The sequence below is a fragment of the Electrophorus electricus genome, chromosome 15, assembly GCF_013358815.1.
Source record: "Electrophorus electricus isolate fEleEle1 chromosome 15, fEleEle1.pri, whole genome shotgun sequence".
Taxonomy (NCBI): Eukaryota; Metazoa; Chordata; class Actinopteri; order Gymnotiformes; family Gymnotidae; genus Electrophorus; species Electrophorus electricus.
In genome coordinates, this window is record NC_049549.1 from 9,501,717 (window position 1) to 9,516,716 (window position 15,000).

At 46.1% G+C, this 15,000-nt stretch overlaps 1 protein-coding gene across 7 annotated transcripts in view; it reads right to left on the reverse strand.

Annotated features, from left to right (window-relative positions):
• The window catches only part of LOC113581583 (cGMP-dependent 3',5'-cyclic phosphodiesterase), a 168,375-nt gene that overhangs the window by 12,394 nt on the left and 140,981 nt on the right, over positions 1-15,000 (reverse strand). For all 7 annotated transcript variants that reach the window (XM_027016823.2, XM_027016822.2, XM_027016826.2 and 4 more), the window contains 8 exons: positions 13,301-13,410; positions 12,124-12,179; positions 9,058-9,117; positions 7,786-7,936; positions 4,697-4,749; positions 1,880-1,954; positions 1,744-1,785; positions 1,283-1,351 (listed from right to left, as the gene is read on the reverse strand). In XM_027016823.2, the coding sequence (XP_026872624.2) occupies positions 1,283-1,351; positions 1,744-1,785; positions 1,880-1,954; positions 4,697-4,749; positions 7,786-7,936; positions 9,058-9,117; positions 12,124-12,179; positions 13,301-13,410 (616 nt within the window). The remainder of the gene's footprint in view (positions 1-1,282; positions 1,352-1,743; positions 1,786-1,879; positions 1,955-4,696; positions 4,750-7,785; positions 7,937-9,057; positions 9,118-12,123; positions 12,180-13,300; positions 13,411-15,000) is intronic.

Sequence of the window (15,000 nt, forward strand, 5' to 3'; positions counted from 1 at the left end):
GGTCCAGGATTTCCTTTGCTTGACCTTTTGAAGGTAGCTGTCATCTCTTCCTCTGCAGCGGTGTGGTTTGGAAAATACTGCATCCTTTCCAAGCAAAAAGGCAAACAAAACACTGGTAAGGCTTATCTGGTGGATGAGGGTCCTCGTCTGTGGGTGGCAAGCAGCTTGAATAGCAACGTTGAGCAATGTTAATGTTCTGAAAGCTTTTCCATACCAATCTGCTATCCCTGGCAGCCATTATTTTTCAGTACTGTTATGTAACTAAACTTGGCTTTTCCGTTGGCAGACCAGAGTTCATATTTAGAAGATTTCTAGAGATCTTCATCTCCACTCATATATGCAGGATGATTCTTTCTGCATACGGTCCTGGAGATTTCTGGCTGAAGAAACACGCCGAGTCATTTCACAGGTGGAGGAACGAGGAGTTGCTTAAGGATGAGCAGAGACCCGGATTCCGACAACAGATGAGCTTTCACGTGGCGTGCGAACGAAGGGTGCACACGGCAGTCCGAGTCAGAGGCATGTTTGGCGGGCTGAAACCCAGTTTGTGCACAGTCAGTGATTAATCCCAAAACAGAATTCCTCCTCTTCTGGATTTGCGTGGCAGAGGAGACGTGCCGCATGGAAGGGAATGCCTCTGAGGAAGCACCTTGAGGTGAGGTAAGGTGAAGTAAGCTGAGGTAAGGTGATGTGAGGTGACGTGAGGTGACATGAGGTGAGGTAAGGTGATCCATCCATGTTGCAGTGCACCTTGGGCTGTTGTTGCCGTGACGAGGAACACGGAAGTGCTTGCCTCTGCCAGATCTGCTCATTTATAAAGTAATTTGCCATGAATGTCACTCTGGGCCATTTTGGTTTATTCAACCCAAGCCATCACAATCTGTATACCTCACTGGACTTTCTACGTTTACCTTCTTCCTCTCTCTCTGTCCTTCTTATTCACTCTCTCCATCTCCCTCTCTTCCTCTCTGACCCCTCTTTCCCTGACTCTTTCTCTCTCTCTCTCTCTGTCCCCGTTCTCTCTGTTCCTCTGTTCTTCTCTGTCCATTTCTCTCACCTTCTCACCCTCTCTCTCTCTCTCTCTCTCTCTCTCTCTGTCTTGCTCTCTCTGTATGTGCGAGTGTGATGATTGTACTTGGAGTTGTCGTTGGACGGTTGGAGAGGTGACTGGACATAGTCAGGAGGGTAAGCACATGCTATTAGACCAGAAACAGGGAGGATAACAAGGTCTGGACCCCGCCACCTCCGTGTGTGTGTGTGTGTGTGTGTGTGTGTGTGTTACCTGGCTAATGTCCTGTAAGGTGATGGGTTTCTTTTTCTCCACCACCTGCCCAAAGCGGCCGAACATCAGCTAGAGGAAGAGAGCAAACAACAGCGAAAAACAAAAACAAGTTCAGAAAGGAAGACACTAGAAAGAAACAAACGCCTCGTTTAAGGAAACGATCAAAGGACACACTGATTGAAGCAAACAATTAACGAGGCCCAGATGGAATGCGAGAGTGCACAGAGGTCACAGGGAGAGAGGAATGCGCTGATGGAGAGACTGGCTCGTCCCGCTGGGTGCGTCTGCGGTGGTTAGACGCGTGAGGTTAGACACACGGCGGGAGAAGACATGCACCACAGGGGGAGAACACTGGAAACAGCTATAGCTACTTTAGTGTGCATGTGCTTCATTATACAGGGCGGCACATTTCATTTGTAGGTTTGCAGGAAAAATGAATACATAAAAAAACGACAACTTACAGGAAAGCTGATCTCCTCTTCCAGAACTTTATCTCCCACTACCTGTGTATACACAAAGAAATTAGTGTGTGTGTGTGTGTGTGTGTGTGTGTGTGTGTGTGTGTGTGTGTGTGTGTTTGTGTGTGTTCACGTTCACCTGGCAGAAGAGCTGATGGTTGTCTTCTGACACTAGTAGAAGACAGCAGCACTGAGACTGAGTCTCTTTCTGCAGCTGAAAGACAGAAAACATAAATCCGTCCATCATTATTCCTTCACTGCACCAGAAAGTCCATCCCTCCATCCATCAGTCTATCCCTCCATATGAAAGGAGGTACCATACCAAAGTTCAGTTTCTGTGGCTGTTTAGTTTTAGTGGCCCAGGTATTAAATTATGCTACAAGGTTTGTTGTACTGCAGTTGCTTTGACATCAGATCACATGAGTGTGTGTATGTGTGTATAAACATACCAACATTAAAGCAATTTGAAGATGTCTAAAATGAGAAACTACTCACACAGACATGCACACACACACACTCACGCCCACCCACACAGTCTCCAAGTCCAGCAAGGCTGCATTAACAAATGAAATCCAATCACTACTGAGTCCAATGGTTTAGACATAAAGGATTTACAGCAGGAACTGATACAAACTCACTCGGAGGGGAGGAAAAATATAGGAAACAGAGCAAAAGGAGAAACACAAACTCAGACAAGAGGAAATGGATCAAAACATGGAGGACTTAAATAAATCATCCATGCTGGGAAATCAGGGCTCACCTAAACAAAACAGAAGACAGAGAGAGAGAGAGAGAGAGAGAGAGAGAGAGAGAGAGAGAGACAGACAGAGAGGCAGGCAGACAGACAGACAGACAGAGAGAGAGAGACAGACAGAAAGAGACACAGAGGCAGACAGACAGAGAGAGAGACAGAGACAAAGAGACAGACAGACAGAGAGGCAGACAGACAGACAGAGAGAGAAAGAGAGAGAGAGAGAGAGAGAGAGAGACAGAGTGACAAAGAAGAAATTGGACTGCAGTGATCCATTGTGACAGAAAGTGGCTAAACAATCATGTTTCAAGTCAGTAACTCATAAAAACCCTCATTATTTGGGCAAGGCAGGTTGAATGCTTGTGACAGACGCGGTGTGTGACTAAACAGGCACAACGCACTGGTGTTATCGCCTTAGAGCATATTACAGTTAGGAGATGGCTTCATGCGCCACTGTTCAACAGCAGAGATCAGATTAAGATCAATGATTCAACACTGACATGCACTTTGTGGAAGGAGACTGCATATACTGTGTGTGTGTGTGTGTGTGTGTGTGTGTGTGTGTGTGTCTGTGTGTGTTGCTTGCACTATGGAAAGGAGTTGAGAGATGGAGAGAGAGAGAGAGAAAGTGAGAGAGAGAGAGAGCGAGAGAGAGAGAGAGAGAGAGAGAGAGAGAGAGAGAGAGAGAGAGGGAGGGAGTTTTGTGTTAGTGCTTTCCAGCTTTGATATGAGGTAGGAATCTGTGTAAACACTGATAAGGTTTTTATGCTAATGCTGACCCTGGGACACAAGAGCAAGGAAATGTAGAATACTGATCAGAATACATACACACACACACACTCACACACAAACTCACACACACACACACACATGACATAACACAAACTCACACACATCAAAACTCTTTCTACACCCAAACACTATCACACACTTCTCTATTCACCATGGAGCGTGATTGAGTGTGTGTGAGTGTGAGTGTGTGTAAGTCTGTGTGTGTGTGTTTGTGTGTGAGAGTGTGTGTGTTTGTGTGTGAGAGTGTGTGTGTGTGTGTTTGTGTGTGTGTGAGTGTGTGTGTGTGGTTTGTGCTTTCTGTTTGGTTTCCAGACACGAGTTTCATTCATGTCTGGAGAACGTGCACCGACTGTCTCACCCTCATGAGTCCTACTGTCTCACCCTCATAAGTTCTACTGTCTCACCCTCATGAGTCCTACTGTCTCACCCTCATGAGTCCTACTGTCTCACTCTCCCAGATCCTACATTGGGAGGGTGGGAGCTGTCTCCCTGCTTTGTCTCTCTGATAGCGAGGACACATTCTGCCAAGAGTTCTGCACGAACAGCCAACAGAACCGACTGAAGATGACACACGCAACCTTCAAATCTATACAACAAAAACATTCACACGCATGCCCACACGCACACATACACACACACACACACACATTATGAAACGTCGAAAATTCTTCGCTATCAATTTCTGAAAGCCATTAGTGCTAGATGAAGGGTTAAGTCATTCGTGACTGCTTCTGGAGGCGGAGACTCAGTAATCCTCTGTGGTTAATTATTTGTCTGAGATAATGGCTGTGATATCAGTCTTTTGAAAAGTAATCTCTGGGCTCTCCTTATGTCTTCAAAGCTGAGGAATGCCCTTGAGATGCATGACCATTTGGGTTTAATAAGTCTCACCTCTCTACTGCTCATAAATAAAATATATATTTACACTCTCCCATACACAACCACACAAGAGTCTGGAGAGGAGAGCATACAGCCTCGCTCACAAAAATAAAGAGAGAGAGAGAGAGAGAGAGAAGGGGAGAGAGAGAGAGAGAGAGAGAGAGAGAGAGAGAGAGAGAGAGAGAGCGAGAGAGAGAGAGAGAGATAAAGAGAGAGAGAGAACAGATCAATTCTACAATAATGTGCTTCTCTAACCAAGGACACCTCTCATGGTAGAGTGCCTTCATGAGTGTGTGTGTGTGTGTGTGTGTGTGTGTGTGTGTGTGTGTGTGTGTGCGAGTGGCGTATATGCGAGCATGAATGTGTGTACACTCTGTGAAGAGTTCTGCATTTATTTTTATGGTATGTTAGTGTGTGCATGAATGTGCGCTTTATGATGTAGCTGACACTTCTTCTAATGAGTACATGTGTCGGCACGTGACTCGGCGCACTTGCGCGTGTGCATGTGAGCGTGCGTTTGTCTGTATGACTCACATAGTGGATGACTTTAAGCTGAAGCGATGCAGCATCCAGATCATACAGCTCTCCTGCACATAATAATAAACAGAACGATTACAGATCAGACCTAAGCAAAGGATCACAAGCATGCTCACATAACAGTAAAATGTGAGTGTGTCCAATGTGACACACAATACTGAGCTTCTGACTCTACAGTCCTAGTGAAGGAACCTTACAATCCCAAATGCAGAGCACAGCTGTACCAAAGTCTAAGCTGTGATGGAATATATTGCAAATACAAACACAGATAAAGGTGTTAGCATCTAAAAGCTCCAGATTTGGTATATCTGCTTGTCAGTGATACATGATATAGCTCGTGCTGGAGTGTGCGTGCGTGCGTGTGTGTGTGTGTGTGTGTGTGTGTGTGTGTGTGTGTGTGTGCGTGTGTGTGTGTGTGTGTGTGTGTGCGTGTGTGTGTGTGTGTGTGCGTGTATGTGTGTGTGTGTGTGTGTGTGTGTGTGTGCGTGCGTGCGTGTGTGTGAGAAAATAAGGATGAGCTGTCATTGCTGCAACTCTGAAACAAAGCAGATGCTTAGAGACTCCACAAAATTAGTAGAGTTGTGTGTGTGTGTGTGTGTGTGTGTGTGTGTGTGCGCGCGTGCATACATGTCTATGAGTGTGCATGCTTGTCTTACATTAGCTTAAGATGTCTTTTTTTAACATAAGTTGTTTGATTTGGCCTACAGCCATGTTCTTTTGGACTGTGATGTATTCTTTGTTTTGTGTTTTGAATTGAACACATGACACCCTGGAGCTCTCCCTCCAGCCTATTAACATAATGTACACTGGGATAATGTGCTGAAAGACCAAATGCGTGATCAGACTTCATCATCATCACACTGGCCAGATGTTACTCGAGTGATCTTCTAACATATTATAGTCCAGGAGTCTTTAAAGTCATATCTTCAAGTTTACAGCGCAGTCTGGGTAGGACGCATTTCTTAACTTTCTCATTCTGAAAGATCCTTCGAACATAGCCTAGAACAAATCCAAAGTCTGGTGTATCCTTCCAGACTGTCAGTTAACCACAATTCCCCAATAACAATGGCATAAAACTTTTGCATTGTTATCATTGTTAAAAAAAACAGCTCAGGTTGACCGCATATTCGCTTCAAATACTGAATGTTATTATTGCACACTAATGTTATATTTAGCTGACAATTAATGCTAGGCAACATAACAAAATAGCAGAAATTAAAATAGGCTAAAATAATAAAAACAATATAATAATAATAATAACAATAATAACAGTGCTCATGTGTCATTACAGTCTAAATGGGCCATCTCGATTGTGCCTAATGCATAATTTAACTCCGATTTATTAGGAAGTTGGATCAAGCAAGTAAGATCATCTACAGTACACACTCTACTGTGCTGCACAGCTATACTGAGTTATACTGTAGTACTATGTACTATGTTATGCTATAATAAACTGTGTTATACTAGGCTATACTATAATATGTAGAGCATAGTATACTATACTACTGTAGTACATAATGCTATACTGTTTAGTTCCACAGTTTTTCACGAGAGAGGAGAACCGGGGGAAGACAGAAGAGCTCTCGGTTAGAAAGCCCGCAAGGCCAAAGCTGGGGACAAAACCCCACGGGCTTCACTGGGCCCGTAATCAGTTCCCACATAACCCAGGAAAAGCATCAGGCCCAGGTCTTCGAGAGCCGGCACATGCCACGGCTCGGGATCAGGATGGCTGCTTCCAAAGCTCGAGAGCTCTAGAAGGACTGCGAGACAGGCAGAAATCAAGCACGCCACGTGAAGCCGGTCCATACAGAGGTGACATACCGCCAAACTTTCCAGTGAGCGGAACGCGGCCGCCCAGGTTATTCCAAATCTGTTTACTCCGGAGTCGAGGGGCGCGTCGGGCCGGTCTGTGAGGGGATGGCGCACGGCTAATTTGTTTAGGGAGCAAGCGGAAGAAGTAAGAGCCTTCCGAAAGTTAACGGAGAGTTCAGGCACCACCTAACTGCCAGTCAAAGGAGCTCCCGTAAAGAGACAGAACTGACCCAGTACAGTGCTATCTGTATAGTAATTGGGACAGTGATACAGTCGTTTGTTTTCAGTATCCTCATAAATAGGATTTGAAATGACACAGTGATACTAACAATTTACATTACGGTTTCCTTTATTAACATTATTTACAGTGTCAGTTAACGAACTCCAGCGTTACCAAACCATAAGTTATATAATATAAGTAATTAACACTTATATTAGACTTTACTGCTGCCAACCTGGTAATTGGCTATGATGAACACAAGGGCTTCCATGAATCTGCGACATGCCAAAGGTTTTAAATATTTTGTTAACATTAGGTATAATTTATTTATGCTAAAGTTTGCCATTGCTTAATATTAATATCCTAATATTCATAATGTTATTAAATGTAACCTTTGTGTTAAAAGTTGTTCTCACAGCGATGATGAGGTTAAAGTGCACAAGTGGAGCTTTAATGATGGGTGTTTAATTGGAGGGTTCTTTCAGCTCTGTTGGCTGACACGTATAGGGATAAGTGCCATTTATACGCATGGTGCCTTTATTTCAAGAGGCTACAAGTAACTGAACAAATAAAAAAAAATTCAACTATAACTGTGCTGCTTAGAACTTTGTTGGAAATCCTGTGCAGTTACACGGACTACATGTGAGACTGTCCATACGGCACACACTGCTTTTATCAGCAGATAATTCCAGCTAGAAGGCCGCTTGTTGACACAAACGATGACAGGCGTAAAGCGTGCGTTTTAACTGGGCCACTGTCTCCAACATGCCGGATTTTGAATGTTTGTGACTAAAAGCAATGTAACATTGTGACTAATTGTGTTTATTGGTGTGTGTTTTACCATAAAGCTTTAGCTGTGGTAATAGATCTGAATACATTATGCCATATGATGGCTATAATCGAGATCGTAAGAGTGTGTATGTGTTTGTGTATTGGGTATTTATGTACCACAGAGTTTTGGTTATGTTTTGGGTCTGTGGTTTCTCTCTCTCTCTCTCTCTCTCTCTCTCTCTCTCTCTGTGTGTGTGTGTGTATGTGTGTGTGTATTTCATACCACAGAGCTGCAGGATCTTGCGGTCCAATTCTCTATAGTCTCTTTCCTTCGTGGTGGTGGTGTTGACTCTGAGAGCTACATCACTGGATTGGGCTGTCGGCCGGTCTGAAGACCTCTGTATTGCCCAGACTCTTTTACAGGCTACGGCAAGCTAGCAGGGACACAAGGAAAATGTGAATGTCAAGCAGAATATAGAGGTCTGTTCAGAAAGAAGACATTAACACACCAGCTCCCGCACGTGCGGTTATATCTCAGCTAGACATTATTACTAATGTATTCAAACGGGCCTGCTATGGATTCAGTCACACATCCAAATGAGAAGGGAAATGACTGGCTATCAAACTCACTTTGGGTAAAACAGCCCTTATGGTGCTGGTTTTTGTCATCCAAACTGTTTTCCAAACAGCCTTCATCTCATTCCCTGGGGTTTCTTTACTTTGTCTTTGTTATTTTCTCTAGAAAGGTCATTCCTCCCTCTCCCTCTCTCTCTCTCTCTCTCTCTCTCTCTCTCTCTCTCTCATGAGATCACCCAGTTTGTGTTTCTTTTCTCTCTCGCTCTCTGCATGCAATATCTTCTATTAGGGTGTCCTGTGGTACTATGGGGAACTAGCTGAGCTCTTGTGAGGCGCAACTCTGAGGAAAGAGACTTCAAACAAAGCCAAGGCTGGGCGATACACACAAACACACACATTTACGCAATCCTCGTCACTAAAGCGTTCCCCTCCTGGCCTGCCACCCTGCTGCTTCAGAACCATCAAATCTCTGAACAACACACACACACACCGATTATAACACACCTTTCTGAAAAACACTACAGCACTCAACAGCCCACTGATAACAATTCACTGCACATTACTGTAGCTCTGACAGAACAAGCTTCACAATACTGAGGGCCATACACATACCAGCAAACACACTAGAAAAGGGGAAGGTTGCTCTACTTTCGGAAGCTTGCGTGAGTGTGCGTGGTCTGAGTGTGTGTCCATTCATTTACTAAAAAAAAAAAAAGAAAGAAAAATCAAATGCTTCAGTGGTGTCTGTGTGTGGTCCTTTGGCTGTTAGCATGCTGGCTAATCTGTGGTGGCTACCTAGACGTGAGAGGAACTGTTCCAGCTGACCAGAATTCACTTTGCTAGACGGTCTTATAAACAACAGTGCAGGAAATAAGAAAAGCCATATCCTCCAACTGCTGCTTTTGTGTGTGTGTGTGTGTGTGTGTGCGCGTGCGTGCATGCATGTGTGTGTACGCACGCATGTGTGTGTGAGTCTTACGTGCTTCTCCAGAAGATTAAGATTCTGCTCATCCTGATCTGTCAGCTTTTGGCAGCAAACCTGTCGAGATACCGAAGTGAAGATGAGAAGGAATGAGTTTTTCTGTCTCTTCACACACTCTTTTTAGGTCAGTTACTTTACTCTGAATCTTGAAAGGCTGGTGATCTGAGTGATGTTTTAGTAACATATTTTCATACTGTAGGCACCATCAACTACACACACACACGCACGCACACAGTCCTGGACCCTCTGTGTTTTCGGTCTAATTGGGTTAATCTGTCCCTTTTAGCGCAGAATTTACAAAGTTTGTCCTCTGAAACCCAGTCCAAAGTCCACCAGATGCCTCACTTATTTCACCAGAACATCTCCCCTTCGGAGGGAAAATGGGTATTACGTTGGGTAAACCTTACATAAGCTTTCCTGTCAGCAGTCAGCAAGCCCCTCCTACACACACAGTGAATCTGAGAGACCCAGCTAGCGAGTGCATGCCTTTGACAGATTTCCAATATAATTTGTATCTTTGCGTTTTGGCATTTTGTCAAACTGAAACGGTGGCTTTAATGCTGGCACTCATGGATCAACATGATTTATCGGTCTGTCTTGAAGCGACAGATTCTATGAAGACATAACTTTGATTTTATAGATCATACGGTCTCACACAAATCATGGCGTCCCGCTGACATCAAGACTGCATCTTATACGATCAGGCGTTAGATCAGAATTAACTATAGGAAAACTCACAGCATTGACTCATTGCATTGACTGTAGGGAGGGAGTCAATTTTGTTCAGCGAGTTCTATGCAACTATTCACTCAGCTACCCATGTGTGTCTAACCCTGGAGTTTCCTTTGTGGCCTGACAGGGGACATACAAACTCACCATTCCGTCTGTGGTTTACCTGCCACCTCAACTTCCGAATGATTTGCATCTGTTTAATCATGGGTAGGTTCCTGGCTACACATGCTACATTCTCCCCCCCATTGCATGCAGTTGTGCTCGAGCAGGCTGTCAATCATGCAATCTCATTGGAATATTAGGCAATTCTGACCTAGGAATGAAGAGCCATGTTGGCTAGTTTTGAACAAAGTATGTTTCTGTTCTCGTTGTCTTAAATGAAAGTTTCCTGAATGCTTCATATAAGACTCTAACGCTATACATATATTTTAAATACTTTGAGATTTGTTCTCTTGAATCCTACACCGACAGAATGTGTGTGTGTATGGCACACACACACAAGGCAAGACAGGCAGAGTCAGAGGATGTGTGTGAGTCTGTCTCTGCGTGCTTTGACCCAGGACTTTCGTGCTGTGGGCTGTGATCCCTCATTGCGGCCTCACTGCGTATTTGCTAATTTTTTGCTCCAGCACGGAGCATCAAGGAATCCCGCGTCTCCCGCCGCCCGCTGGAACGCAGGTGTGCCAGGAGTTTAAGGGCAGAGAATATTTAATCAGAAAACTCAGAGAATGCTTTGGCACGCCGGAATTGTTGCGCTGCATCTGGGATGAGCCCCTGAACGGCTGGAGCCATTTTGCTGGCGGGAATGGTGACAGGTTGAAATGGAAATGTCTTACATCCGTAGTGTTAACTGCATGACATGCGTTACACACACCAAAACTAGCTCACCTGGGTTTACCCTCGCACGTCTTTTTTGACACACCGGGAACTGCAGCATTTAAAGCGTCAGAGCCCTTAACCTTAAGTTTGGATAAAAGTGTCAGCTAAATGCCATAAATATTATTCCCTTGTTTGCCTTGTCAAATGTCTTTTTTTATGTTTGTCCACGCCTCCCTGAGTGTGTGTTGGACATCAGTAGCCACACCACCTGGGGGTTATGATGTGATTTTGTTTTGTTATTTAAACCTGTTTAGTTCGTATGCGCGATGTCGGTCATCGATGTTACGATGCTCTTTTGTTCACATTAGTGTGCTTTTATGTTCAGTTTCGGTTGCATTCATTTAATTAAATGCTTCAGTTGGAGGCTCGCGTTCACTTCTCTTTCTTTCTCTTTGTCTGCATGTTCTTCACCCGTGACACTTTAATTACTAACCAAATTAAATTACAGATCATTGAAAATATAATTTGTGCGCGATCTCAGTTTTATTGTTGAGATCGCTTTAAAGGAATGCCAGAATGAGAAGAGCATATAAGTCAGTGGTTCAGTATATTCCAACACACCTGATTCAGCTTAATAATGGACTACTGACATGAGCTAGAGGCGTGGGCTAACTAGAGCAGTACTGCCTAACTCCAGAACTGGCTAGTGTCAAATGTTCCATTTCCCAGTAAAAAGTAATCACAGCAAGAGATGTAATCATATTAACTCCATTATAACCTTGCTGAGGTCTTCAAATCTCCAATCTTTAATCAAAGCTCATATAAATTAGAATTTGGTCATGAAGTTGTCCCTTCACAGGGGTCCAGTGGTGGCCGTTTTGGCTGAAACCTGCAATTCGACTGCACAAACCTGCAGTGACACTTTAAATGTCACCACGCGAACAGACCAATCGACTGATTTATTTCAGTATTCTCGAGCTGTTTACGTTCGTTCCTTTCTCAGAGGCATTTGTTTCCGTATCTCCAAAGCGTGAGAATGGGAAAAGGTTTTCCAAAGAGCCTGAGCAAGTGCTACAGGGACGATCCACTGCTGGGGTCATAATTCCGCGGCAGCCCACCTGCCAACGAGTGTTCCCGAAACCGTCATCACTGGGAGGAATCCTATTACATTTCCCACCTAGACTGGCGCACCAGCCCAGGTTCAAATCACTCCAGAAGTCCGAATCTAAGACACGGCATTCCAGAGATCCTGCCAAAAGCAGGGCAGAGATGGCGCTTCCTGATGGGGTCATGTGGGCGAGACACAGACGCCTGCTCCTCCTCTTTCTGTAAAAGCTCATTAAATCCTCGTCAGGCTTCAACAAGCATCATGATCCAAAGTATGCAAACCTCTCTATTATGCACTCAGCATTGTGCTGTGGATATGCCATTTTATTTGTGTCTGTGTCTGTGTGTGTGTGAGAGAGAGACAATAGTTTGCTTTTATGGTGGGAGAGAATATAGCAAACTCACCAGCACAAGCGATATGACAACATTTTCATCCTCATCAACCAAAGGAATGATCACAGCTATGAGAAAGAGAGAGAAAGAGAGCGAGAGAGAGAGAGAGAGAGAGAGAGAGAGAGAGAGAGAGAGAGAGAGAGAGAGAGAGAGAGAGAGATTTCTTGTTGTATTATTCTTTAATACTCTCAAACTCTGTAACACAAGCTTTGGCAAAACAGATGCACCATTATTTGTCATGCCAATAAAGCACCTTTTGAACTGAATTAAATTGAGAGAGAGAGAGAGAGAGAGAGAGAGAGAGAGAGAGAGAGAGAAACAAAGCACTGAATATATTACATAATATATGCTACACAAGACTAAAATGTGAGTACACCCACACATCACACACACTCAGTGCTTGCTCCATGCTTCTGCCGTGAGGGCCCATTGTTAATGCGGTAAAAATAGCGATTAGAGCCTGAATCTGCACGTCACCATGGGAACACCAGAGAGAGAGAATAAGAAGTTTGTGGTAGTCAGTAGATGTTGGACTGAAAGTTCAGCAGTGTGAATGAGTTGTCATTACCTACCTCTCCATTACCCCTTTTCATGCACACACACACTCAAACAAACACAAACACAGTGACCACACTATTGTGTGCAGTGCAGTGTAATCAAGTCCTTTTTGTTCTCAGAATTTCCGGGGGCATCTACAATGCACGCAATCACACGTGGACACACACACACACACACACACGCATACACACACACACACACACACACACACACGCATACACACACACACACACACACACACACACGCATACACACACACACACAGACACACACGCACACACACACACACACGCATACACACACACACACGCATACACACGCGCACACACACATACACACACACACACGCATACACACACACGCATACACACACAGACACACACGCACACACGCATACACACAAACACACACGCACACACATACACACGCGCACACACACACACACACGCACGCACACACAGACACATGCACACACACACACGCATACACACACACACAGACACGCATACACACACATACACACACGCATACACACACATACACACACACGCATACACACACACGCACGCACACACACGCACACAAACACTCACACACACACACACATACACACACACGCACACACACACACCTCGTTTGTCGGGGGGGAGGGGTGCTGCCAGGGTGCCCCTGTGGTTCTCATGCAGCTCCGTAGATGGCAGACCAGCACACACCACTGACTTCCTGTGCTCCAACACCTCCCTGAGAGACAGAAAAGAGAAAGAGGGGAGACAGAGAGAGAGAAAGAAAAAAAGAATATCCTGTAAACGGTAGTTTATGTAATGGCGAACTGAACGAAGAGAGATGAAGTGGGTGAGAAAGTGGGAGAAGCATCAACAGACACACGGCGCAATGTTCTGAAGGACGAAAAGCAGTAAACCAGCACACTGCGTGGGCGTGGCCGTGGGCGTGGTGCTGGTGTGTGGGCGTGGCCGTGGCCGTGGCCGTGGGTGTGCTGCTGGTGTGTGGGCGTGGGCGTGGGAGTGGTGCTGGTGTGTGGGTGTGGCCGTGGGCGTGGTACTGGTGTGTGGGTGTGGTGCTGGTGTGTGGGCGTGGGCATGGGCGTGTTGTTGGTGTGTGGGCATGGCCGTGCGCATGGGTGTGGCCGTGGGCGTGGTGCTGGTGTGTGGGCGTGGGTGTGGTGCTGGTGTGTGGGCGTGGGTGTGGTGCTGGTGTGTGGGCGTGGGCGTGGTGCTGGTGTGTGGGCATGGATGTGGGCGTGGGCATGGTGCTGGTGTGTGGGCGTGGGCGTGGCCGTGGTGTTGGTGTGTGGGCATGGCCGTGCGCATGGGTGTGGCCGTGGGCGTGGTGCTGGTGTGTGAGCGTGGGCGTGGTGCTGGTGTGTGGGCGTGGGTGTGGGCGTGGGCGTGGTGCTGGTGTGTGGGCGTGGGCGTAGTGCTGGTGTGTGGGCGTGGGTGTGGTGCTGTGTGTGGGCGTGGGCGTGGGCGTGGTGCTGGTGTGTGGGCGTGGGCGTGGGCGTGGGCATGGTGCTGGTGTGTGGGCGTGGGTGTGGTGCTGGTGTGTGGGCGTGGGCGTAGTGCTGGTGTGTGGGCGTGGTGCTGGTGTGTGGGCGTGGGCGTGGTGCTGGTGTGTGGGCGTGGGCGTGGGCGTGGTGCTGGTGTGTGGGCGTGGGCGTGGGCGTGGGCGTGGGCGTGGGTTTGGACACTCTCCGGTCTAAAATCAACTTCCAACTATCGGCTTACTGCCTCCTTCTTCTCTTTGTCTGTCTCTCTGTACACGTCCTTGACTCTGACCCGGCCCGTAATCACTCTCTCTGTCTCTGTCTCTCTCCCGGTATCTATCTCTCTCTCTCTCTCTGTCTGTCTCACCTCCTCATTCGTTTGACTGGTAAGCTGCCGGTCTTTGAGCCCAGCGTTCACAGTAAAAGCCCAAGTTCCGTTTAGACCTCCTGGCCACTGCGAGTAATCACACTCTGACGGTGCTGAAAGGCTGAAGTCATGTTCTCCATTTCAACAGGAACCGTTTTCCTTGCACCACGTCTTACGCCCACGGCAGAGTGGGTTGGTGGTGGAGTGTGAAATAAAGCCCCTGCAGATTAGAGGAATGTTTGAGAGAGCTGCCATGCTCTTCTTTTTTATGGGAGGGAAGGAGGGGGGGGGGTTCTCAGGTGAGGTGGGGGGTTGTTTGTTTGCTTTGTCTTTTAGGTCACTCGTTTGAAGTCCCATAATGGTCTGATCAGTGTCTGATCTCTGAATCAAAGAAGCAAGCAGACTCAGAATGACCTGAACGGAATAATGCAGGCCGAAATGTTCCGGTCCACATCAAACGCAT